We start from the raw sequence: 27,278 nt of genomic DNA on the forward strand, positions 1-27,278 counted from the left end.
ATCTGTCGCTCCTTGATCTCTCCCTCTTGACTTTTTATTTATTTATTTTCCCTGCTGCTTTGGGCCAACATATTTTTAACTTTGTAAGCCAAACCTCCCTCAAAGGAAGGTCCAGCAAGGGGATGTTTGATATATTATTTCATCCAGTCATTTAGAGCGGCCAGTTGATGGCCCGTTGATTCACAATTAATCAAACCTCTAGTGTTGTAGCACCCAGTTCTCTTCCCGGAGCGAGCGACCTTGCTGAACGAAATAAATGACATGACCTAATGCTGGCTAACGGATCAAGTGAGTCAGGAGAAACTCTCATTACTGGCACAGAAGTTGGTTTATATACATCCCACAATCAGTGCACTTATGAATAAAATACAATGCATTTTCACATAAAGTAGGGCGAAGGTGCATCCTAAGCAGATCATCTGCTTCTACAGCTCAATCTGGTTAAAGTAAAGCACACAAGGGGAAAGTCTTTTTTTCCTTCGGACTGAGAACTAAGCAGAAAGATTGGCAGGATGTGAAGTTCACTCTGAGTAGCACTGCACTTAATCAGAAAGAGGCCAGACCTGTTCTGGTTTGGTCAGGCCAAATTAGCCCTCAAAGTGAAAACGGTTGCAGGGGAGTCGGCCTACTGACCCGCCGCTGAACACATCCATCGATGTCTCTCTTTTGGTTCAGTGGTCAACTCACTAGTGGTGTGTGCCATCAGTTGCATATTTGTTTCTGACGGGAAATTAAAGCAGCATGTTGGATTTAGCAAAGGAGTTTGTATTTGAACATCCACACCTCTCCAAAATTGACAGAAAGCAATGAGCTGTGAAGAAGACGAACAAAATCTAATGTAGATGCGAGCACCATAAAGCTAAATAAGACTTTCCTGTTTTTACTTTCTGCTCTTTTCCTGTGTTCAAAGATTTGGTCAGTACTTCTCACAGTGCAATAAAAAAAAAAACAGAGCAGTGTCCCTGCCTAGAGGTTGTGCATATTCGTGCTTGCTACCATCTCTTTTTTTTTGACACTTTTTATTTGTTTAGGAACATTTTTATGCAACAAGATAAAAGAAAAAAAGAAAAAACAGAAACAGTATGAGGTCATGGGAAGATAACATACACCTGTACATACATCTGCACATCCACACATACATACGTCAACAAGTCTGCATTGCTAATTCTATGCATCAAAGGGTGCTGCCACAAGCTGTAAAGTCCAGCCATTTTCTCCACCGTCTCCTTCCCAAATCTCCCTGCAGTCGCAGAGTGAAAGTCATACATTCCATCAATTTGACGTCTTCCACTATAGAGGTAAAAAGTGTTACAGTGGGAGGATCTCTACAGAGCCAGCGTTTTGTTATGGCCTTCTTCGCAGAAGCCAAGAGAACTTTCAGAAGGTAAACATCATCTGCAACTAAATCGTCTGTAAAATATCCCAGATACAATGAGGTAAATGTACAAGACACGTGGAATCCCAACACCTCTGTAATTATCTTTATAACTTCCGTCCAGAAGGGTCGTATGAGTGGGCAGGACCAGAATATATGACCGTAATCAGCCATGACTTCCCCACAATTCCTCCAGCAAAACGCAGGTGTAGCACTGAATTTAGACTTCTGTTTAGGCGTTATGAAATAGCGTATAATGTTCTTCCAGCAGAAGTCCCGCCACATGTTGGAGTTAGTCGTGGTAAACTGTGTCTCCCAGATCCGTGCCCACCCATCTTCTGTAATCACAATGTCCATTTCTTTTTCCCATTTCTGCTTTATGTAAATCGTTGAGTGCCCTTTGAGCTTAATCAGACATTTATACAGTTTACTTATCAAGGCTCTGTTACTCCCAGAGTCATAAGCATCAATGAAAATATTAACAATCGAGAAGTCTCCACGGACACAGCTCTTCAGTCTTTTGCCAATATAGTCACGGAGTTGCAAGTATCGAAAAAAGTCTTGTTTCCCGAGATCGTAAGTCTTGCATAGGGTATCAAAAGCCATAATTTTAGATTTTACAATAACCAAACACCCAGCAGTGATTCCATGCCACACCCATTGTTTAAATCTACTATCGTGGGAAGCAGGTAGAAAATCAGGGTCATACGCTGGCCACCTCAGAAGTTTTATCTCTTCCTGGAGTTGTGCCTGCTTGACCACTCCCCTCCATATTTTTAATGTAAAAGTGACCCAGTGGCTGGGCGTCAAGGTATCGTCCAAATCAGAAGCCGCGTGACCAAGTCTAGACTGGATTGGCGTGTCTGAGAGAGACATCTCAATAGTCTTCCACCTCGCACAAAAAGATGGATTACACCAACACACCAAGGACCTCAGTTGAGCAGATAAGTAGTAATTCCTTAATGAAGGTAGAGCCAAGCCCCCTTTGTCTTTCGGCAACTGCAAAGTAGAGAACTTCACCCGTGGTCTTTTGTTAAGCCAAATGAATCTCGAAATCTGCTTATTCCATTCCCTGAATTGCTTCTCTGGAATTTGAATAGGTAAAGCAAGAAAAAGATAGAGTAGTTTGGGGAGAATATTCATTTTAATTATCTGTATCCTGTTGCCAAGGTCGAGAGGGAGCAAGGCCCAAATGTTGAGATCGCTATATATTTCTCTATTAATACGACTGTAATTAATATCGTACAGTTGTGTCAGATCTCTAGGCAGAAACACTCCCAAATATTTGATAGCAGTTGCCTCCCAATTAAACTTGAATTTTGCCAGTAGTGTCTGGTCCGGAGAAAAATTAAATGACAGAACTTGAGTTTTTTTGACATTAAGGACATACCCTGAATACAGGCCATATGTTTCCAACATCCCCATTAATACTGGTATACCTGAGCTGGGATCCATGATTGTCACCAAGACATCATCTGCATATAAACACACCTTGTACTCGTCCCCTCCTATTACAATCCCTTTCAACGATGTTTCCTGACGTATAGCCTGGGCTAGAGGTTCGATAAACAAGTTGAAGAGGTAGGGGCTTGCTGGACACCCCTGTCTACATCCTCGTTCTAAAAAAATAGTATCGGAGAGGCTACCGTTAATTTTTATTCTGGCAGTAGGGAGAGAATAAAGAGCTTGGAAACATCTTATAAACTCGCTACAGAAACCAAATCTTTTCATCACTAGGAAGAGGAAGTCCCAATTCACTGAATCATATGCTTTTTCAGCATCTAAGCTAAGAATAATTGAGCTTTTTTTCTTATTATTAATGTGTTCGATGATGTGTAAAGCTCGTCTAATATTATCGTGGGTTTGTCTATTTTTCAAGAAACCCGTTTGGTCTTCATCAATCAAAGAAGGCATTACAGCATCCATTCTTCGCACCAAAATAGTTGTGTATAGTTTATAGTCTGAGTTCAGGACACTTATAGGCCTATAAGATTTGCAGTTTAGTCTATCCTGTCCCCCCTTTGGCAAAACCGATATGAAGGCCTCCTTCCAAGAGGGAGGTACCAGACCTCCTTTCAAAATGTAGTTAAAACTAGTTTCCAACAGGGGAAGAAGGCTTTCCCTCATGGTTTTGTACCATTCGGCAGGGAGCCCGTCGGTACCTGGTGATTTATTGGATTTAAGGCTGGAGATAGCTTTAATTATTTCTTCCCGAGATATTAAGGACGTTAACTTACTATTTGCTTCTCGACCAATCGTAGGCAGGTCTAAGGAATTCAAAAAGTCAGTCATCTTATTTACATCACCCTGAGTAGATTGACTATATAAGGATTTGTAATACTTTTCAAACGCTTTTTGAATTTTATCCAGGTCAGTTACAACATTGTTACCAACCGGGTCTCTAATCTTATAAATATTATTTTCAGCTTGCTGTTTTCTAATCCGCCACGCCAACTGCTTCGCCGCCTTAGGCCCCGCCTCATAATACCTCTGTTTCATGAACCTTATGTTTTTCTCTACTTCTTCGCTCAATATCTTATCTATCTCCTGCTTAATCTGTCTGATCTGGTGGGTTACTGTAGTATTTTTATCCTTTAGACCTGACTGTTCCAAGGCCATTAATCTATTCTGCAGTTGTAACAATTCTTGTGACTTTTTCTTTTTAATCATGGTCGACCACGCAATTATTTTACCTCTGAGGACAGCTTTGGCTGCATCCCATACAATACTGTGATTTGTCTCTCCATTATCATTGTCCTGCAGGTACAAGTTAAGATCGGCTGTCATTTGTTTCACAAAAGCGGGGTCATTTAACATACCGGTATTTAGTCTCCACAAAGTTGTCTTCCGTGTCCCGTCCAAATGTAACGTTATATAAAGTCCACTGTGGTCAGAGACATCTCTTGGACCTATTCTGCAATCTTTTATCCTGTGTAAATCCCTATTAAACATAAAACAGTAATCTATCCTCGAATACACTGAGTGTCGAGCAGAGTAAAAAGTGAATCCTGACGCTGACCCATGGATAGATCGCCACACGTCAATAAGCCCTAATTCCGTTAACATTCCTTTAACCCGTTTCCCTCCAGACGTGCTTTTCCTGTCCCTATTATTTGAGTCTAATCTGGGATTTAACAGTAAATTAAAATCTCCTGCACAAATAAGAGTTCCCACCGTTTCCTTAGAGATCAAATCAAATATCTTCTTAAAGAAGCTTGCGTTGCTTCCTGGGGGTGCATAGACATTTAATAGTGTGACCGTCTTATTCTCTATTCTACCTTTTACTAAAACAAACCGACCTTCCTTATCACTTATAGTAGATATATGTTCAAATTTTATTTTATTTGAGATAAGGATAGCTACTCCTCGTTTTTTCCCGGCCCTATACGATGAATAAAATGTATGTCTGAAACCCATCTTTTTTAATTTCTCGTGTTCTGCATTATCTAGATGAGTTTCTTGCCAATATGCTAAGTCTACTGTCTCCTTTTTCAATTTGGCAATTAATTTGCTTCTTTTAATAGGGCTATTCAGGCCATTTACATTTAGTGACAGCATTTTATAGAAATTATAAGCCATCAAGTGGATATGTGGAATACAACATAATCAACCCAGACCTCAGAACATCACAACCAGAACTCACTGAACAGCAAACACACAAAACATTAACAGGAGCTTCCAATACAAAGGATATAACAGTATCCTTTGACATTGAGGGGACTGGCCACAGGGTGGGGCCCCTCATCCGACAAGAGGGGAGTGACCGACAAAAAAGCCAAAAAAGGGCAAAAAATAAACGAAACAGTCTCTTATCGCTACTAGACATAACGTGGTGGTTCTCTAACCATGTCCGTAGGCACCAACCTAAAGAAATATGAATTCTGAAGGATACGAAAGTCAGTGTTCCTGCGGTTAGATTATCAAAACTCTACCGCCAGCTATCTCACCGTTGTCCCGCCATCAGCTGTTCACTCATCTGCTGACACTTTTTCTTGCTCCCTCCGGAATGCTTGGAGTTTTTCCCGCACGTGCTGCTGGAAGCCGCCCCCGCAGTGTGCTGTCTGCGTTTCCCAAGGAAGTAGCTGCTTTATCGTGTCCTCTGTCATCCTGTTGGTTTGGTTCCCCAAGGTGATCTTACCCACGGCTATTCCCCGCTTTCTTAAATCCTCGGCAGCTTGGCTCGCGGTATTATATAGGACATTGCCTGACGCATAAAACACTCGCATCTTACTTAGTGGTGTCTGGAAACGGATCCCGTTGTCCTTCAAAGCCTTCTTAACTGGGATATATTCCCGTCTCCTTTTCTGCACTTCCAGAGAGTAGTCATGATCGAAATACACCCGTTTGTTTTGGATATGTACCCCTTTGTTCCACGCCGTGCGGAGAATCTCTTCTTTAACAGAGAACCGGAGGAAGCGCACTATTATTGAGCGTGGTGGGGCGTTCGGGGGTGGTTTCGGTCCCAACGCGCGGTGTGCGCGCTCAATGCCGAGAGCACGGTCCGGGCCGAAATCTTCGCCTAGGTGTTCTTTGATCAGATTTTCAACAAAGGTAGTCACCGACGAGCCCTCCGAGTTTTCCGGTACGCCGTAGATCCGGATGTTCTTGCGTCTAGCGCGGCCCTCCATATCGGACACCTTTTCCTGAAGCGCCCGTTGATTTTCCAACAGCTGCACAAGTGTATCCCTAACACCAATGTCCCAGCGTTCCGAGTCAGCCATGTTGTCCTCGACGTGCTTTAGCCGACCAGTCATCTCCTCCACCTGATCCGCCATCTCGTGTAATCTTTGATTCAATTCCTTAGAGAGTTCGGCCATTTGCTTCTTTACATCCTCCCGAAATTCCGTACCGAATGCTTTGAAGTCACTCTTCAATTCGGTTCGCAATGTAGCCATTTCGGCCACCAGTACGCTACTCACAGCATCCCGAAGCCAACCCAGACCTTCACCTCGGTCGCCATCTTGTCCCGATGCGAGGCTTGCCTCACTAGCCGCGGCGTCCTTCTCCATTTCACAGTCAAGAATGTTTCGTAGCCCGTATCCTCCCTTTTTAGATTTATCCCCACTCATTCTTGAGTCGAAAAATGGCAATGTAGCCCTAATACAGCTCTCGAGTCCGGGGAAACACACGGTTGGTGCCGGAGGTCACTCTCTATGCGGCCATGTGGTGCTACGAGCCACCGGAAGTCCCGCTTGCTACCATCTCTTTATAGAGATGAGCAAGTAGCTGCCACTGCTGACTCAGAGCAGCCCACAGTCTTTGCTGTTTTCAGAGATGCGACTGCCATCTGACCACAATGATTTCTCCCTTGTAAAGGTTGCTCAGGTCCCCATCTGCTAATTCATCCTGCATTCAAATACACAGAGTGTTAGAACAGACTTAAAAGGATTTTGCTGAATGGCTCTTCTTAAACAATTGAGTAGATGTGGGCTACCATCAAAGAGAAAAGGTGAAGTTTGGTCAGCACTGTGCAGCTTGAATCAAATATGGAACCTTGACAGCAGCTGCAGAACACGTCCTTGCCGGCAGCAAGTATATAGGTGTGTTTTTGAATGAGATGGGGGGGGGAAACTGAAAGCCATTTTCACCCTTGATGATTTAGATTTTGTAGTATTTCACACTATGGTGCAAAGGTTTTATGCATTTCACATGTTTAGGTTCTTTTTCTCAATGCAGCCTTAAGTCTTAAATACATTCTTCTGTAGACTGTGAGTCATACTGCCGGCATTCTTAAGCACTTTAAAATAAGCTGGATCTAAGCGATCTGTTCCTCTACAGGACACAGCAGCAGGAAATTGCTCATCATTTTGCCTGGACAGCAAGGAGTGGCAGCACTGTAATGCAAAGAGCCTGTCAGAGGCGCACACAGTGGCTGAGATGAGGCAAAGCGAGAGGAACTAGGAAGTTCATTTTGCTCTTTCAGGTTATTCCACTGAGAGAGTACTGAAACATGCTTGACTTGACTCGTATGCAGCAGTGACAGATCCCTTACTACAATCTGTAATTATTGGACACAAGTGGACAGATCAGGTAAACGGGTAACATGTTAATAAATTGTAATATCTCAAAAAATCTGTGTTTCTTAGGCCAGCTTGAAATACCTGCGGTGACTGCCTTATCAGTGCACCCACCGCCAATCCAGTCAATTCAAGATGCTTGTGTCTTTTCTTCCAGGTCAACAAATATGCCACCACATATATTGTGGATTTCACATACTTGTACTTAATCCTCTTATTAAATAAGTTCAGGAATTTTTCTTTAAATCAGCTCCTGCTTTCTGCTTGTGATACACACTGAAAATTGTGAGACACAGTGACTAAATATACGCAGCACTGAAACCCACAAACGAGTGCGCTCATTGAGCACCACTGTGCACAAACATGTCGCGCATAATCACCAGTGTGGTAAATGCTTCTGTTCACACACACAAGCGTTGCACCTACATCCAGAGAACATCCGTGACTGAATGCACACCTTCACCCACAGATTGAAATGACCGTGCGATATCACAACACACAAACGGACTCTGTGGCAAACACAGCATTGGTGTTAGACACACACACCTCTCACAAGGCTAAATGAAACATGCACACAGAAACCCACATGGCACACTTGCTCAGCTGTGATGTGAGGGTAAATGGTGTAGAGGTTTAGATCGAAGGGCAAGATCCCCTCTATTTGTCTCAATCTGGGGATAATGAGAGAGAAGGACAGATCCATACACACACACACACACACACACACACACACACACAGTCGCACAACATCATCTTCTAATTTTGCTCTGGAGCCGTTTGCATGTCATTTTTCTTTTATTTATTTCACCTGCATTAGTAATAGTGTCTCCAAATGATTTCCAAGTTGCTCCTGGTCGACAGTTTACCAGCAATGAGCCGCAGTAAATGCAGTGTGAGGGAGGAAAAACATGCTGGTCCTCATTTGTCTATATTGCTTCATGCGTACAACCCTGACAAATGCACTCAGACGTACAGGCACAGGACAGAAATGACTTTAGGAACGAATTGGTGAGAGAAAAGAATCGCACATTCGAGCTGAATATTTCCAAGAGTGTGTTGCTTTAATGAAGTGTGCTGCTGCAGTTTACAAGTGGAAATTAAAAACTGTGGTTAAGAGGCAACTATTAACTTTGTGTGTGCGGGGGAACTACACAAATGGGTCTGTACAGAAATGCAGCGAGCTGTTAGAAAAGGCTGTTAAATGTCAAAATACAAAGCTGGGAGGTGCAAATGAAAATAATGCAAATGAGATTTTGTTTGTTGATTGTTTCCCCTGAAATAAGCTGCAGTTTCTTGGCATTAGTTCTGTGTTAGAAACGTAGGCGCGTGTGTGTGTGTGTCTGAGTGTATTGTGGATACATTTGTGAACCCCTTGGACTCATTAAATGCTGCGTGATTGTCTCCTATGTCACAGTTATAGGCAAACGCCATCTAAAATAGGAACACAACAGTAGACTTTTCATGTCTTTACTGAACACATGCCGTAATTACCCAGCGCTGGCTGGATAAGGTCATCTCTTCAATTAAATGACTCGCAGCACTTCCTTCATCAGCATCAGCCACAACATAAGATGTCTCCTGTAGATGTTTGCACTGAATCTTGGAAGAGTTTTAGATGATTTCTCCCTACAAAACAAGTTGGAGTTCATCAGTATTTCTGGGACGTCTTGAACAGTCTGCCTCAGGTCATGCCACAGCATCTGAATTCGTTTGGGGTCACAACTCTTACTTAGCCATTCCAAAACATGAACTTTATTTTTTTTTAATATATCAACTATTCTGTTCAGCTGAGCCGCTGCTCGACACTCTCCTGTAGTAGCTGTTGTGATTTGGAATCCATTGTTCTCTCAATGGTGGCAAGACATCCAGGCCCCAAGCTGTGGTACTCCCTGTACCTCTGTTAGTGTGCAGCACAGCCTTTTCCCCCCAAAGAAATTGTGTATTTGTGTCTAAAAGTCATCTCCACAGTGTGGTGGTTTACACATTCGCCTAACGAGCAAAAGATCCCCGGGTTGATCCATGTAGGTGGGTTTGTGTCAGGGAGTGCATCTGGTGTATGTATAAATAAATAGAAATAAAATAAATACTATTAATAAAAAAATCTGCTAAATCATATGTGGAGCTACCCACTGTGGCGGGCCTTTGTGAAAAAGAGAGCAGCCCAAAGTATTTTTGTCAGAAAGTTTGACTTTGGTAAGTATTGTAACTTAAGAGTGCTCGAGTGTGTTCTTGGAGAAATAGGTTCATCATCTACCTTTTTCCACGTTTTACAAGGTCTCTCGCTGTTACCATTTAGTTCTTTTAACCTGTTTGAGGATTGCACATTGTTCTCTTTGTGTAGTCTTTGAAGGATGCCCCCTCCTAGGGAGAATACCAATAGCAGCCTAATTTCCTTCATTTGTAGACAATTTGTCTAAATGTGGATTGATGGACATTCAAGTCTTTAGAAATGCTTTGTAGCTTTTTCCCAGAGCTTCTATGTCTTCCATTTTTCTTTTTTCCTGTTTATTCAGATCATAGTTTGGTCCATGCATGGCGTAGATAAATCATAAGTAGTGAGGTAGACGTAATGATAAGTCATTACTTCTATTGGATTTATACAGTGGGGCAAAAAAGTATTTAGTCAGCCACCAATTGTGCAAGTTCCCCCACCTAAAATGATGACAGAGGTCAGTAATTTGCACCAGAGGTACACTTCAACTGTGAGAGACAGAATGTGAAAAAAAATCCATGAATTCACATGGTAGGATTTGTAAAGAATTTATTCGTAAATCAGGGTGGAAAATAAGTATTTGGTCAATAACAAAAATACAACTCAATACTTTGTAACATAACCTTTGTTGGCAATAACAGAGGTCAAACGTTTACTATAGGTCTTTACCAGGTTTGCACACACAGTAGCTGGTATTTTGGCCCATTCCTCCATGCAGATCTTCTCGAGAGCAGTGATGTTTTGGGGCTGTCGCCGAGCAACACGGACTTTCAACTCCCGCCACAGATTTTCTATGGGGTTGAGGTCTGGAGACTGGCTAGGCCACTCCAGGACTTTCAAATGCTTCTTACGGAGCCACTCCTTTGTTGCCCGGGCGGTGTGTTTTGGATCATTGTCATGTTGGAAGACCCAGCCTCGTTTCATCTTCAAAGTTCTCACTGATGGAAGGAGGTTTTGGCTCAAAATCTCACGATACATGGCCCCATTCATTCTGTCCTTAACACGGATCAGTCGTCCTGTCCCCTTGGCAGAAAAACAGCCCCATAGCATGATGTTTCCACCCCCATGCTTCACAGTAGGTATGGTGTTCTTGGGATGCAACTCAGTATTCTTCTTCCTCCAAACACGACGAGTTGAGTTTATACCAAAAAGTTCTACTTTGGTTTCATCTGACCACATGACATTCTCCCAATCCTCTGCTGTATCATCCATGTGCTCTCTGGCAAACTTCAGACGGGCCTGGACATGCACTGGCTTCAGCAGCGGAACACGTCTGGCACTGCGGGATTTGATTCCCTGCCGTTGTAGTGTGTTACTGATGGTGACCTTTGTTACTTTGGTCCCAGCTCTCTGCAGGTCATTCACCAGGTCCCCCCGTGTGGTTCTGGGATCTTTGCTCACCGTTCTCATGATCATTTTGACCCCACGGGATGAGATCTTGCGTGGAGCCCCAGATCGAGGGAGATTATCAGTGGTCTTGTATGTCTTCCATTTTCTGATGATTGCTCCCACAGTTGATTTTTTCACACCAAGCTGCTTGCCTATTGTAGATTCACTCTTCCCAGTCTGGTGCAGGTCTACAATACTTTTCCTGGTGTCCTTCGAGAGCTCTTTGGTCTTGGCCATGGCGGAGTTTGGAGTCTGACTGTGTGAGGCTGTGGACAGGTGTCTTTTATACAGATGATGAGTTCACACAGGTGCCATTCATACAGGTAACAAGTGGGGGACAGAAAAGCTTCTTACAGAAGACGTTACAGGTCTGTGAGAGCCAGAGATTTTCCTTGTTTGAGGTGACCAAATACTTATTTTCCACCCTGATTTACGAATAAATTCTTTACAAATCCTACCATGTGAATTCATGGATTTTTTTTTTTACATTCTGTCTCTCACAGTTGAAGTGTACCTCTGGTGCAAATTACTGACCTCTGTCATCATTTTAAGTGGGGGAACTTGCACAATCGGTGGCTGACTAAATACTTTTTTGCCCCACTGTATAACCACATGTTAATCACAGCGTACAGTAACATGTTCCATTTATAGTTATCACATTGTGGCACAAAATCACTAAAGTGTTAAGAAAAATCCTGATAAATTGTTTAACCCTTTCACGCATAGTGGTCACTACAGTGGGCAGCTATTCAAAGGCGGTTGTCTTGTGTTTGTGTCAGTGTTGATGGTTTACTTGCAGATAAACAACAACATTGGACACTGATGTGTCACTCGATACCAAATTCATAAGTCAAAAAAACTCTTTGAAAAGTACATGTTTTAAAAAAATTAAGTTCAAAAGTCTTTTTTCATGCCTAAAGATGAATAAAAATACGTAAGAAAAAAAATCCTGATTGAGGTTGTCATAATTCATGCATGAAAGGGTTACTGCTCTTATTTGTGTGCTACTTGGGTTAACACTGTGATTACACCTGTGGCTGGTAAATGTACTGCACCAGTCCTAGTGTTTACAGGGCGTGGCTACATTATTATTACAGTCTTAGTTTGTGAGATGATGACATTTCGGCTTTTGTTATTACCATGTTTTAGTGGTAAAGCTCTCCTTTTTTAGATGTGCTCACCAAAGAATGAAGCACTGAGGGTTTCTTTGACTCGGTGAATGCCTCAAGATAATAAACTGAAGGAAAAATGCAGTTAAGCCTCCAGTACAGAGTCAAAGTTTGATTAAGATATTTACATTTTTTAAACTCATTTTTTAAATATTGAAGCTAAAACTGCACATAACTTCTGATTATGAGAATATATCAGCGTTTAGGAAAAGCAGAGCGTTGTTGTTTACATGGGCTCTACCTCAGCCGCATTACAGGATTAATCACATTATGATTCGTTTATTGGCTGTGCAAGTAAACATTACTAATAGACTTTTCTCACAGTAGGACATTTTGATTTGTTAAATGCTTGTGTAACTAATAACGTTAATAAATGTCTGCACAGAGTTTAGCGCTGCCACTGCCAGAGCCCTGTTGTTGTTCCTGCTGGCTCACTAGCACAGCTAAATAAAACAGATCCATGTTTCACCTGTGCCTCCCCTGCTGTTCAGGCTAATAAAAGTCTGTAACTTTGCGAGTTACTGCTGCCAGAAAGCCATTTCAGAACCACGGTCAGTGCACATGAGCTGTACACACACTCTGATAACAACACACACACCTGTATGTGTAGTCACAGGAACTAAAGGAAGAGGAAGGAGCTCGGATTTAAAAAAAACTGAAGACCCAAATGTCAAAACCTATAAATACTAACTAGAAAATCCAGCAACCATGATAAGGCTATAAAAATATTCAAATAAATAATGTGTGATGTTCTGTGCTGAGGAAAAACTAGACTGTTATAGTACATTCTGTAAATAAGAGGCGGCTGTTAGTCATTTGGTGTTCTGGGCTCCCCTAGTCCCTCAAAATAGAGACTGTGAATGTTGTAGCATTAAAGGCAGCATGCTGAGCAGTAGATGAAGAGGAAGGACTAAATATGGGCTTGACTGTTGAGTCAAGAATTTCCATTTTGGTTTGTTTTTATTTTAAAATAAAAGTCCTGCTCTGACAGCTTAATATTTATTAGTGCAGAAACTCGATGACTCACTATCACTCGGGTTTCTATGATTAATTGTTATCAGTTACCTTGGAGACACTCATGAGTCACTTGATGGATACTTTGTAGTCTGGACAGCTTGAACCTGACGTGGAAATGGGTTTGAAGTGATACAATGTATCACCTGAGTGTTCAGTCATTACTCACTAATTAGACTGTTAAAGGTGGTTCAGTGTTCAGCTACAGTATTTCTTTGGGATTTGAAATTGAAGGTCACAACTTAATAACTTCAATACTGTTGCAAACAAGTATGAGGGAAGTATAATCTGTGTACATATCATTTTTCAGGAAATTCCTAGCACTAATTTAATGTTTTATACATGTAAACCTAAAAGTTGTGTAAAAAAAAAAGTATTTTGTGGATCTAAGTGTTCATTGTAGCATTATTCTGTAAATGAGTGGTCACTGCTGCTTTTAATATTGACTGAGTGGAATTGAAATGGGCAATTATTTCAAATGAAATGATGGTTAAGTGAAGTAAAAACATTTTGTTTCAGGTTTTCCTTAACAAGACACATTTGGGTGTTATGCAGCCCTGGGACTGCACACGCCGAAGTCTCACAGCAAGACTTCAAATTTAATGTTTCAGTCTGAAATTTGGGAAGAATTACAAAAACTTTAATCTGTCCAAGCGTGCTGTGAACTTGTTCATTATAAACACGTTAACATTCGGGGCACAGCGTCGAAGCCTTCTGAGCTGGTACTAGAGAAGATGTTAAATTACACATCAACCTTAAAAGAAAGACTACATCTCGCTTCTGACAGGTCAACAAGATTCACTGACATGTGCAGAAGTCTACCAACAGAGCTACCATCAGAAGGTGCTTTCATCAAAACCCCAGTGCCTGAAACTGCTGGCTGTAATCTAAAATAGTGGACAAAAATGATTCAGCATGTATATCCAAATTAAATTCATCACACTGCCAGTAGTTTAGAGGCTGAAAGTGCTTCTCACCCTGTTAAGATAATCTGCTCTTTGGTTCAGCTTTCATGCCTGCAGGGGCCAAGAGCTCAGAGTCTAAACTTCAATACAGCTGCGAACCCAATGATAGAATCCTAAAGTCATTAAAGGCAATTCTTTTAACACAATCACTTTTAGCGTTACTGTGTTAAAAGGTCCTGACGTAGTTATGCTGGCTACTGTAGATGCTCTGCTGGCTCTAATTTAAAACAACTGTCATATAAAATTAGTAGGCACCATTATTGTGTATGGAACTGAGGTTGCCAAATAAACACAAGTATAGCAGTTACTGAGTCTTTGCAGTACAATATCTATTTACACTTTACCTTTAGCCATATAGGCTCCAATTCTGCTACTGCTGGCTCCCTATGTGAGACGGTTTGTAATGAGTTTTATTGAGCTAGGATCCCAGGGTGAAACTATGAATTTCTGATGTTTTCTACAGGCACTAAAAGATCCCTGCTGCTTTATGTTATATCAAAACTCTCGGAAGGGGCCGCGGTTCAGTGGACAGGAGTGTTTGAGGGGAGTTGTTAATTTTTATAAACATTAAATTGACATAAGAGGTGTATGTGTACATTTTTTGTCATTTTAGTTAGGGCCACCTTTTTTTTTCCTTCTCTGTTTGAAGGGATCATGAGATAATCATTCCCACGTTCAAGTATAATTAACACAAAAGGCCAGACACCTGCTGGCAGAGTCTGAGACAACATGCCCTGTGGGTTTGAAGTACATCATGAGTCTTTCGGTGCGTCACAGACTGCTTAAGGATTCCCAAAATACCACTAAGCGGCAATCTGTTTTAATAAACTTGCGTCTCAGAGTGTCTGAAAGAGTTTAAGAAGTCATTCTTTTAGCCAGTTCAGCACTTCATTTTTTTTATACCGGATGAGCCACGCCGCTTAAGGAAAACTCACCAGATATTATTTATAATTCTTGGCGAATATGGTTTTCCCTGGTGGTCGTGAATTGGTCATCCTGCATGATTACTTTAGGAATGTTTCAAAACTCATGTGTAGGAAATTTGTGATGTCCAGACGCATTCACTGGGTTGTTTTGTGTCCGTTATTAGCTTTTGCTGTATCAGCCTTCACCATCTCATCTGTTTTAGCCTGTAATTTCCTGCATTTGCCAGAATCACTATTACTGTCGCTCAAAAAAGAAAAAGGGAAACAAACAGCTGTAAATTTGCTGTGATTGATGAGCAAGTTTGTAAATATCGAGCGAACTGATAAGCTCGTGTTTTGATAGTAATTCATCCTCTGTGTGGGCTTGAACACTGTCACAGAACACAACTTAGGCAGCGTATTGTCGTCTGCAGAAGTTTTCACTTGGATTTTAAACTTGTTGTTTATGCCACTGTAGGGAGATCCTAAGAACAAAAGCGCAATAGCTCTTACCCAATTTTGTCCAGGATGCCTGTGATTTCAGCACCACGGATAGCTGCAATTTCAGCACTACGGACAAGAGCGTCTCAGAGAGGCAGCCAACACACTGTATTAGGAATAAGTTGAAAATAAACCAGCATGTGTCAGATCCATCTGTAAGCTTTAGATTACTTTTCCTCCTCCTTTTACGTAGTTCTATGAAGTGTTCAGCCGCTTCATAAAGCCTCAGGTACACAAATGATCACAGATGCCCACGGAAAACTTTAATCCTAGAAATAACCATTCTCTATCTGTTTATTTATTCATATTTTGGTAGATTATTTTCCCCCCCATACCCCATGGGCTGATTTACAGTGGAGATATTTCTGTCGTCATCTCCTCCTGTGACTACAAAGTAAAAATTGCTCTGCCGTGACGTGGTGATAGGGTTTATTACTGGAAAGATCGCCAATCAGACTTTTTATTTCACTGAGGAAAGAGCCTCATAGCAAATGTCAAATGCAGATTCTAGATTTAATTTGTAGATATGGCCATGAAAATGAACAAATTTGTTAGCTTGACAGGGGTGAGGAGTGTGTGTGTGTGTGTGTGACTGCAGACTGCTCCTTTTTTCTTTAATATTTTTAGAGGATATTTCAGGGCTGTAAAGGATGCTGGATTTGGATAAGGATGCTTGGCCTGATGAACATTTACTGATTACTTTTAGCACGAAGACAAGATGTGAGAAATAGGATGGATGTAAAGAGGAAATGGAGGGCAGAGCATTAAGGCATCGCTATTGAGTTAAAGAAGTAGAGGGGGGGAGGGCATGGACACAGAATGTGCCCATCAGTGTGGAGTTAATGACAAGAATAAGAGCTAACACATGCATCTGACCTTTTACACACCAGTCAGAATATGTCATCAGCAGCACGGGGAGTTTCTGGTAGCACTTTTCTCCCCTTTCGTCCACCTGCATGTCACTGTAACTGTAAATATTTGCTTAATGTCGTGGGTCCTTGTTGGATTCTTTAAAAGCCAGAGCTCTGTGTGTGTGTGTTTTGTTTGTCTTGACTGCTTGAGTAAATCTGTAGCGCGTGTGTGGGGTCCTCTTCGTGTCTGTGTAAGCGTGCACGTCGACTCCTCGAGGGTGTGTGTGTTGATCTTGTTTATGTGTCCAGGCCAGTGGTTAAGGCATGACGGATGGGGATAGGGGAGACAGAGGAGGAGAGGAGAGGAAAGACGAATGACCTGACAGCTCCCCTATTCAACTCCTAATCACTGCATGAGCATGGAGGCTGTCTATGACAGGGGGAGCCGGTGTACGCGTTGGGAGGTGTCTGTGTTGTGCATTTGGTTGAAATGCAGAGCGCAGTTTTAAATTTTTAAAAGGCTGCACCAGTAGTGTCTTTGATACTTTGTCGTTGCAGTTTTTGCATAAATTTCCTCAGTTTGTCACAAAACATGAACCGATTTACTCTGAAGGTCTTACTGCTGTCTACTTTATGTAAGAGACAAAATATTTGGCAAGTTTTCCAAAGTAGGAAACATTATGTGGTGTGAAATATTTAAAGCGTAATGGTGTCGGCTCAGTTGCGTTTTTAAAAAGCAGGTTTGTAGTCTGTAATTAGAGATGCCCATAGTCTGATGTTCACAAGAAGGTCTTTTTTTTTTTTTGCTTGTGTCCCTGCCTCAAAACTGAATTTCACAGAGCTAAATCTTGACTTTATAGCTGAACACTGGAATTTGAAAACAAATGCATGCTGATTAAGGGACTCAGTGGAGCAAGTGACATTTCAAATTTGTGGCTTCAATTAGACAAGTGTGCCATATTTATCGCATCTCTGTGGATGCTTCGGCTTGTAGTTGTGGTGATCTGTGACTAATGCAAAGAGGAGTGCCTCAAAACAAGAAGCTTAACTAGCGAATGAACTTTGTAGTTTGCATTTAACTGGCATTTTTGTTTGTTTGGATACAGCGCTGCACTGTTTAGTTGTTTAAACTTGTATTGATTAAGTGAGTTAACACAGGACGTTTGCCACCCGGAGGCTCTTTTAAGTTCATCTGTCTGAAGAACTAATGAGCTCATCCACACTTCATAAGAGTCGCCACTCCTTCTAGATGAGTTGGTCATTTAATACAACTTAGACACAATGATCACCAAATGAGTCTTAACCCAAAGTGGGCTGAAGGTCAGAATTATCATTTTACTGGAATTAACTTGTGAATTTGGATCCTGAGCTGGATGAGCAGCTATGTCACTGGTTTCATGTTGCAGGTAAATGCCTCAGAGGCAGAGTAACCTTTCTGCTTTGTCTTAGTTCTTCAAGCGAATGTCAAGCCAGTTTGATTTATGTAGCACATTTAAAACAACAGAAGTTGACCCATTGTGGTTTCCAGGCAAACTCATTTACATTCCCAGGTCTCCAACAAAACCAATTTTCAAAACACAAACCTCACATGGTCAAACAACACTGTTAAAAATGAAAATAGAGCAAAAACTACAAGAATGGTAGAAATATAAATAAAATAGTATTTAAAAACTATAAAAAGGAGTCAAAAATCAGATAATTTTTAAATGAGAATTTACATCAGAAACACCAGCTAAAATTCACAGTGGACCAAACCTTGTGGCACCTCAGATTTGATGAAAACAAACAGAAAATAGGTTGTTGGGGGGTTTTTTTTGTTTGTTTTTTTCTGTTGGATGGCAGATTATTCCACAACCTGCAAAGTAATAGGGGTGGGGGAAAAAATCGATACTGTGTAGTATCGTGATATTTTGTTTGCTAATAATGTATCGATACAGGGACAGCAGAAATTGATATTTTGTTACAAAAAAAGTTTTTGTGGACTGGAACTCTGACTTCAGAACATTTTGATCCTTTTTCTGAGCAAGAATCCTGACATTCCTTCACTGTCCAAATGTGTTTAACTTTCTTTTTGGCAGCAATAAACATGACAGTTTACTTATTTTAATTTAAGACATGTTTTATTTTAATTAAGTTTAAAACTTTTTTATTTAATGTAAAATTATATTTTGTTTTAATTTACTGTCAAATTCTTCAGTTGCTGAATGGGCTGCATAGTTTTCATAAATTGCATAGTTCAGAATAGCTATAATTGTACCAGATGGTTGCATTCAGTTAAGTTGGACTAGACTGTAATACAAACCGTTCAGTTTGTCAACAATAAAACTGACTGAAATCAGAGAAAGACTGAGTGCGAGACTTTGATATTAGATAAAATGAATATTGATAAAGTTTAACTTTATGTGCAGAATAATATCGTATCGTGCGTTAAGTATCGTGATAATATCGTATCGTGGGATATATGGTGATTCCCACCTCTACAAAATAACGGATTAAAATATCTGATACCAATGATGTGTAGCCAACGTAGGGATTTAAAAAAAACATACGGTACTTAAATTTGACATTTCACAGGTTTTATCTAAAACTGAAGTGGGTCGTTGTGCCAGCTAGAAGTCAAGCAGCTGCATTTTGAATCTTCGGTGTTATAATGGTCAACCAAGATGTGATAAAAGCATGGATGAATGTTTAAGTCCTTTAGAGACCAAATTAGCTTTCATTTAGCAATAGATTGTAGTTGGTAAAGCTGCTGTTTATAACACTGATTTAATTGTTAAAAATCAATGAGCTATCCATTAAAAACACCAAGATTTCAAATGGAATTTGAACATAAGTGGATAAAGTGCCTCACTGAGGATATTTGTGGAGCTTAAGGGGGACCAAATAAAATATTTTTCAGTTCTAGTTGAAGTTTTTTCCCCATCCGGGTTTTTGGATGATTCACTGTCTCTTTGTAGGAGTCCTTAGCAAGTAGATAAAACTAAGTGTCATCCACATAGCAGTGATATGAGTTTCTGAATGATGGTGATGCGGTGGGTCATTGTATAATTACATTTGCTGACATTTTAAAAACATCTGGAGCACAAAGCTGTTTTGCAGAGTCAAGTTTCACACTGGTTTTCCTGCATCTGAAAGACAACCTTTACTGCCCAAGAAAAGGAAACCATTCTTCATCTCTAGGTCTAATAAATGTGGCATCCCTCAAGGACCCAGTTTAGGTCCTGTTCAGTGTCAAATAGCTGCACTGAGATCCAAAAATCAAATCAAATCAAATCACTTTTATTGTCACATCACATGTTCAGGTACATTGGTACAGCACATGTGAGTGAAATTCTTGTGTGCGAGCTTCACAAGCAACAGAGTTGTGCAAAATACAATAATGTAAACAAGCAAAATACAAGAATGGCTACATCTGAAACTAATAAATATATGTACAATATATAATAGTATATGCATTTCTGGATGTGTATACTAAATATTTTTCTGTGTGTGTGTGTACACATATTTTACAAATTAAATAGAGTAAACAATAAATAAAATATATAAAAATATACAGAGTTGAGACATGTGCAAAACAGTGGCGTTACTGTACAGTATGGAGTGCATAATGTTGAAGTTCCAGTAGTGAAGCTGAGGTGTCTATGAAGTGTTCAGCAGTCTGATGGCCTGGTGGAAGAAGCTGTCTCTCAGTCTGCTGGTACGGGACCGGATGCTGCAGAACCTCCTTCCTGATGGAAGCAGTCTGAACAGTTTATGGCTGGGGTGACTGGAGTCCTTGATGATCCTCCCCGCTTTCCTCAGGCAGCGCTTCCTGTAGATGTCTTGGAGGGAGGGAAGCTCACCTCCAATTATCCGTTCAGAGCACCGCACTACTCGCTGGAGAGCTTTGCAGTTGTAGGCGGTGCTGTTGCCATACCAGGTGGTGATGCATCCAGTGAGGATGCTCTCAATGGCACAGTGATAGAAGGTCCTGAGGATGCGGGGGCTCATGCCGAATCTTTTCAGTCTCCTGAGAAAGAAGAGGCGCTGCTGCGCCTTCTTCACTGTTTTGTTTGTGTGTACTGACCACGTAAGATCCTCAGCCAGATGTACTCCAAGGAACCGGAAGCTGCTCACTCTCTCCACAGCAGCGCCGCTGATGGTGATGGGGGTGTGTACTTCTCTGCACCTCCGGAAGTCCACTATCAACTCCTTTGTCTTTGCGACGTTGAGGGTGAGATGGTTGTCTTGACACCAGTGGGTCAGGGCGCTGACCTCCTCCCTGTAAGCCGTCTCATCACCGTTGGTGATAAGACCCACCACTGTAGTGTCGTCCGCAAACTTCACAATGATGTTGGAGCTGTTAGTGGCTGTGCAAGACTAGAAGGGTGACAGGAACCAGAATCAACAGATAAAATGATATCACTTTACACATTTAACAGAGCAGGTTTTATACTTTGCAGGTGTCTGTTTCAGTTGGTATTTTAGCAAACGTAGGACCGCATAATACAGCAGACGTCTCTTGCAACCTGTTGGATTCTTTTGTTTCACCCAGAAATTGATGTCAGCATAACTAATTCTCAGTTTGCTAATATGATTAAAATATTTTTAAAATCATCTAAAAAAAACATCTAGGGAATCGGTGAGGAAATGGGAAAGAGCTGGCTCTATCTCGGGTGTTCGTTGCAGGAGTATAAGGCAACAGGACAGCTTTGTCTAAATAGATTACTGTCTGTTTACTTTAGGCTTGAATATAAACAAGGCAATAACACAAGTAGACATGTGACTCCCAAAAATATGATTTTTACCATGATGGTGAAAAAATGTCAGCTGCAACTTGCACTCCGAATATGATCTGATCTGTGAAAACACCTTTGCATTATTGTCACTGATTCTTTCTCCATCTATGTGTAAACACCATCCCTTCTGTGTGACCCCCTGCTATTTTACAGTTATAAATTATTTATAGGATATAAATAAGGAGCAGTCTGGACTGTAACACTGTAACACCTGCATTTTTTTCCCCTCACTCCACCTACTCACCTGCTAGTGAAAAATGACATCCAATCTTGGTGCAGACAGATTGCAGACAACGAGAATGCATAAACTAGCAGGTGATACGATTTATTTTCCTCCCTGAGATATCCAGACTGCATTTTACCGTCACGTCTAAATTATATCTGGATTAACATATGGCTTCTCCTCATTCATTATGAGGCAAATAATTGCAAGAAAGGTACATTGCCATATTTTCTCCAAAAATCTAAGTTAAATTGGTAATAACTGAACGTTATGTTTAGCCTACGGAAAAGTGTTGCAAAGTAGTGATGGAGCTGACTTGTGTGCAGTTGTGCCAACAGGCTGCGACGGCAATACTTAGCTCACAACGCTGCTTTGACAATCACCGGTAAAGCTGATTGCAACAAGAGTAATAACGACGGGCTGTGAGCAGAGTAGCAATAAAACAGACACTCTTGTGGTGATAAACAAAGCGCTCCAAGGGTAAAAGTTGGGCGAGGACGCAGCCAGATGTCATCTTTTGCCGGGGGGAAAAGTGCCTGTTATTTAGTATGTAGCCAAAAAAAAGGCAGGGATTTCTTTTTTGGTTTTTCCTCAGGAGGCATGTATGTGAGAGTTTAAGTATTCCATGTTGGAGGGAGCCTGAATTCAACATGAATTCAGCTCTACAGTACATGTGTTCACTAAAAACTAATACTGTTCTCAAAGGTGTGTGTCTGTCTGTGTGTGTATGTGCTAAAGAATATGCAAAGCATTTGGGAACTCAAGCCGCTATCATCACTTGCAGGAAAGTGTGTGTGAGCACTCGTGTTTTGCATGCTGTGCGCATAGCTCTGAAAGCTGGAGCTCAGCGGTTGTGTCGGGGCATCCAAATCAGGAAGGGGCCTCTGAGTGTTTGTGTGAGACATTACTGAGATGAAGACGTGTTGAAAAGGAGACAAAGTGGTAGGTAGGGAGAGCCCAAGTGTTTGTGTGTTTTGTCCTTTTTCTTTTTCTTTTTTTTTTTTTGAGTGTGCATTAAAAATCATTAGGGGAAATGGAGTGAAGGGACTGCTTGTGCATCTGTGTGTGTGAGTGAGTGTGATGGCCACAGGCATACTGAGCAGCCTCATAATGAACACATTGATCTAGTACAGCAGAGGAAAAGGACGACCCTCCATGCATTAATAGTGACGTTAATCTTCTCCTCCATTATTTCCGAGTCTTTCATTAGATACGACCGTTGGTGTTATTTCTCTCGTGTCTCTGCCTCGTCACATTTCTTTTTTTTATTTCAACTTTTTGATTGCACCCTCCACCTATTACGTTTGTTTACACGTATAAATAATAGATGTGGATGTCGAGAAAATATTCTAAACTTGTCCAGGTGAAACAAAAATATCCCAAGGCCCTTTATTTAAAAAAAATAAAAGACGACTCCTGTGTACTAATAAAATCCTGCTTGTCATAAACTGAGTTTAGATTCTAAACATAAGATGATATTTTTAGTTTTAGAGTAAAAGTAATAATTGGGAAAACGGTTTATTTTTTCTTTTTTGGCCAAAATTGGATGACATGTTTGTAACAGAAAATGAAGATTCAAATAGATGGCCAGTGAGACTGACTGGAAATTGAGGGAAATGTTTTTCTGCCCCTTTAAAGTAAATCAAGATTAGACAAACCCCGCAGGTGTGGAGTTGGTTTTAGGTCAGGGGTGGGCAACTCCAGGCCTCGAGGGCCGGTGTCCTGCAGGTTTTAGATGTGTCCTTGAACCAACACAGCTGATTTAAATGGCTAAATTAGCTCCTCAACATGTCCTGAAGTTCTCCAGAGGCCTGGTAACGAACTAATCATGTGATTCAGGTGTGTTGACCCAGGGTGAGATCTAAAACCTGCTGGAATTGCGTCACAGTTACAAGTGTTACTAAACTGCCTAGATGTGAGTTTCTCCTGTTTTACCTTTCTGCTAAGCTGCTACTGATGGTAGCATCGTAACGTACCATCTGCACTTTCCCAAAGTGAACCCTATAATGGCGTGAAACACATCGCTTCTTTAGCTAATATGTTTTGTTTTTAATCAAACGCACTGGGTTTGCCAGTCTTCATTTGGCTGGCCTGTAGCTTTGATTTTGATCCAATAAAAATGTATTACATAACCATATCCAGCTTTCACAAAGCTGCTTGGAGACTGGTATGTGAGGCAGCAGCATATGATCTAGTTTAATGCAGTTATTGTTGGCAGATTCTGTAAATGGAAGAGGAAAAAAAGGTCCACAGGTTTTTGAAGTCTTACTGCAGCGATAGCATTGGGCGAAAATCCCTTTTTGTTTTGGTCCACAGCTTGTAGCCCAAGGCTTGGCAGTGCAGCACAGCCATGTGAATCCTCCTGTCGCTTTTGCTCTCCAGCTCCTCTCCCAGTAGTAGACGGCTAAGACTGCAGTGTCATCTTGTGTTTGTGCCCGTATCCCTCGGAAAACAAACCCTCTTTTCCCCTCACTAGGGATGTGATCAATGGGCAAACGTGGAGTTTTCCCACATTTTCACTTCGTATTTTGAAAGAACTAATGGTCTCATTCATAGAATTATTTAAAAAAAACTAGTTTTTGCTTTTTCTCTTGCATTCAACTCCATCTTTGCCTTTTATTAGTATGACTAGCATGAGCTTTAATATGCCCAGGCACATTGATCTCTCCCCTACATCCCTCCTCTCTCTCAGCACTGCATGTGGGGCATGCATCTGTGTGTGTTTATTCCCCAACTGCCTTCTCCCAATTACATGATTTCTGAGTAATTGTGCTGTTGCAATCATTTGAAGTCAATCTGGTTTTGACCGTCATCCAAATGCCCAAATTATGGTTGGTTGTTAGGTCAATTGGGTCCATATGTGGGTTACGTTTAATGGGGGCATATGCTTAAAGGTACTTTGCCTACGTGTGTGTGAGACGGAGACATTCATCTATAAACTGCAGAGATAACTGAGTGGATCGGACATTTATGGGCTCAAGTTTCGTCACACAGAATACTGGGGTGGTCCTCTGGGGTTCAGTTTGCGTGTGTTGGTTCTGTATACTTGTGTGGATGAGGTTTTCTTTTTAAATGTCACTTAAGAGTCCACATCGGGCCGCATGCAAAGACACTTTTGACAGACTTGGAGAAATTCTTTCACACAGTTTATACCCCACCGCCCTTCCTTTGGGACATTAAACAGTGATGAACACGTTTAAAGCTGCTTCAAGAATATATTAACGCATACTTTCACTCAGTCCCTCCAACTCTCTGCTCTTTTGTGCTTTTCCTTCTACTAATCGCTCTCCTATTCCTCCCCCCCATCACTTTCTGTGGCTCCTACAACAATTCAAAGCAGTCTAGTCACATTAAGTCAGGCTTGCAACAGTGGAGGGAAAAACAGGCAACAAATCAAGTAATGAAATCAACTCCAACAATTAAATATTTCTCCTGTATGTTCTCCCTTGTTCACGCTCCCTCTCTTGGCTAATTTAGAGAGCTTAATTGGCGCTGTAATACGTTGGAGGCAGGCAAACACCAGCAACATAGAAATAAAATGTAATTAGTTTTACAGTTGACTTTTCTCCCTGTTCCTCACACACGTGTGCTTATCTATTGAAGCTGGGACTGTTTGAAGTACTGCGTTATTAAAATTTTGAGTTTTTTGTGACATTACAACTTGTTTAATGATGTGACGGTAGCGCGTATGCTTTGTATCCTTAACTGTTTAACACTGAGCTCTTACTCGAGACGCTTTCTTCAAAAAAGCAGGAGCTTTTGTTTTTTTTTTTCTTCAAGTGATTAAATTGCAGAACAGAGCGGCAGCATGATTGTGGTCTTGACTCGCTTGCTTTCATATACTGTGTGTGAGTTTGTGAAAACGAAGCCTTTGTTAATTCAGCGTTTTTACTGACACACGTTCTCCTTTTTTTTTCTCTCCATCTCTAGACCAACATCCCGTTCCTCCAGAACGTTCTGTCCAACCACCAGTTCCTGCACTCCACAGTGGACACCCAGTTCATTGACGAGAACCAAGAGCTCTTCAACCTCAAACCCACTCAGAACAGAGCCCAGAAACTCCTGCACTACCTTGGTCAGTGCAGAAACGATACATTGTAACACTTAAAGGTGGAAAACAAATCAATTTACATGATCCATACTGACTGAGCACTGTCACCATTGATTGTTGGGCTTAGGTTTATTGCCCATCAAAACTGTAGCACTTTTCCACAAAGCTAAGCTTATCTAAGACGAGGCTATTAAGAAAGATTAATAGCTTGGCAACCAACTATATCGAGCAGAGCTGCTTGTTTCTGTAGCTACTAAGAGTTGGGAAAATGATAACATTTCAGGTGCTAAAGACCTTTAGATTAGGTGCTACTCTACGAAGGAGGTCCAACTTACTGATAAGACCAGTAAAGTTAAATATTCTTATCTCAGGCTTTCACCAAACCTTGGGTTTAAAAAGACAAAGCTCAATTCTGTGCAAAAGGGAGATAACCTGGATGTCTAATGTGCAGAAAACCTCTCGCACACAAATGTAGCAGGACACATGTGACACACAAGTCCTATAATCCATACCCTCTTGTTTTTCAGGTTTGCTGGATGTCTTCTAGGCTCAATCTGATTTGTATTCTCTATTTTTATGCTCTTATCCAGGTCATGTGATGGTGAATGGACCAACAACACCCATCCCAGTCAAAGCTAAGCCCTCTTCCACAGACCCCGTCGTTCCTCCCGTCACCATGGGTACGTCAATCCAAAGGCAGTTTCACCAGTCATTGCACACAGTTTTCCCTCACAAATTATTCAGTAAACTCCGATGGCAGCTCGCCCTCCCAGTCAAAAATCAATAACACATTGTCCCAAACCGTAAAAGCATTTGGCTTAACGAAGCTTGGGCCTGAGCTTCAGTCAACAAAATGTTATAAGGAAAAAAAAAAGTTAAAATAAAAGACAGGTTGTGACCCACAAGACGAGTGTCCAGGACTGTTATCATAAAAATATCAAAATGCATCATCCCACATTGAATTTATTACATTTGGACTCATTTAGCAAGGTACTGCCACAGCAAGTGTCACAGGTTCCTCTTTCTCCTGGGGCAGCGTTGCTAAAAATGTAAACACTTGTGTATCCATAGGGCACTTTGGATAAAAGCACCCGCCGAATGACGAATGGTCTGTCGAACGCTCTGATAGCTGTAGGCGGAAAGGCCTTCCTAAATGGCTCCGTTTAGCACTTGGGGAGGTAAAGGGTTTTAGCCCAGAGTGCTCTGCTGAGCTGTGAGTACAGTCGGGGAGAGGTGCAGCTCATTGTTTCTGAAAGCAGAAGTTCTCCGCTTCTCACCCCGCTGTGTGCACGACTCCCTTGTTAGTCTTAAAGGAAAGGCCAAGGGCCAAGCTGGGCTCTTTGATGAGCTGCTTTGGGTCTCTGGAGTGAAGCCACCCCCTTCCCCCCTCAAGGCTAACTACAGTGTTAAAGTACATTTTGTGAAGAACAACAAGGCTGTTTAAATATGTATTTTTAAAGTTACGTGTTCTTAGTTTTACTCCTAAATATGTCTTAAAGTTATTGAAACAAAGGACTTATGCGAATTAATCTGGTCTCCGGGGTCATTTTGCAGTGGTTTGCTTTTTCTCCTTTCTCACTTCTCTGTCAGGTGTAAATGTATTCCATGCACAAACCGCATGAATTTATGCAGCTGTTCCCTTTTGACAGCAACAAAATAGTCAGCCGTAATAATCTGACATGTTTATCAGCACCCCGTTCTGCCTCAGCACATACCACAGCATGCCTAGTAAACATGAATTTATAGCAAAATAATGTGAATATTACGAATCATAATGAGGCATAACTAATCAAATCTGACATCTAAAACCCGTGCACAGTGGAACGGA

At 41.3% G+C, this 27,278-nt stretch overlaps 1 protein-coding gene across 7 annotated transcripts in view; it reads left to right on the plus strand.

Moving 5' to 3' along the window:
* pcxb (pyruvate carboxylase b) overlaps positions 1-27,278 on the plus strand; it is a 323,320-nt gene that overhangs the window by 239,416 nt on the left and 56,626 nt on the right. For all 7 annotated transcript variants that reach the window (XM_082527995.1, XM_082527999.1, XM_082527997.1 and 4 more), the window contains 2 exons: positions 25,330-25,474; positions 26,041-26,130. In XM_082527995.1, the coding sequence (XP_082384121.1) occupies positions 25,330-25,474; positions 26,041-26,130 (235 nt within the window). The remainder of the gene's footprint in view (positions 1-25,329; positions 25,475-26,040; positions 26,131-27,278) is intronic.

Source organism: Aulonocara stuartgranti (assembly GCF_965226115.1).
Source record: "Aulonocara stuartgranti genome assembly, chromosome: 3".
Classification (NCBI taxonomy): domain Eukaryota; kingdom Metazoa; phylum Chordata; class Actinopteri; order Cichliformes; family Cichlidae; genus Aulonocara; species Aulonocara stuartgranti.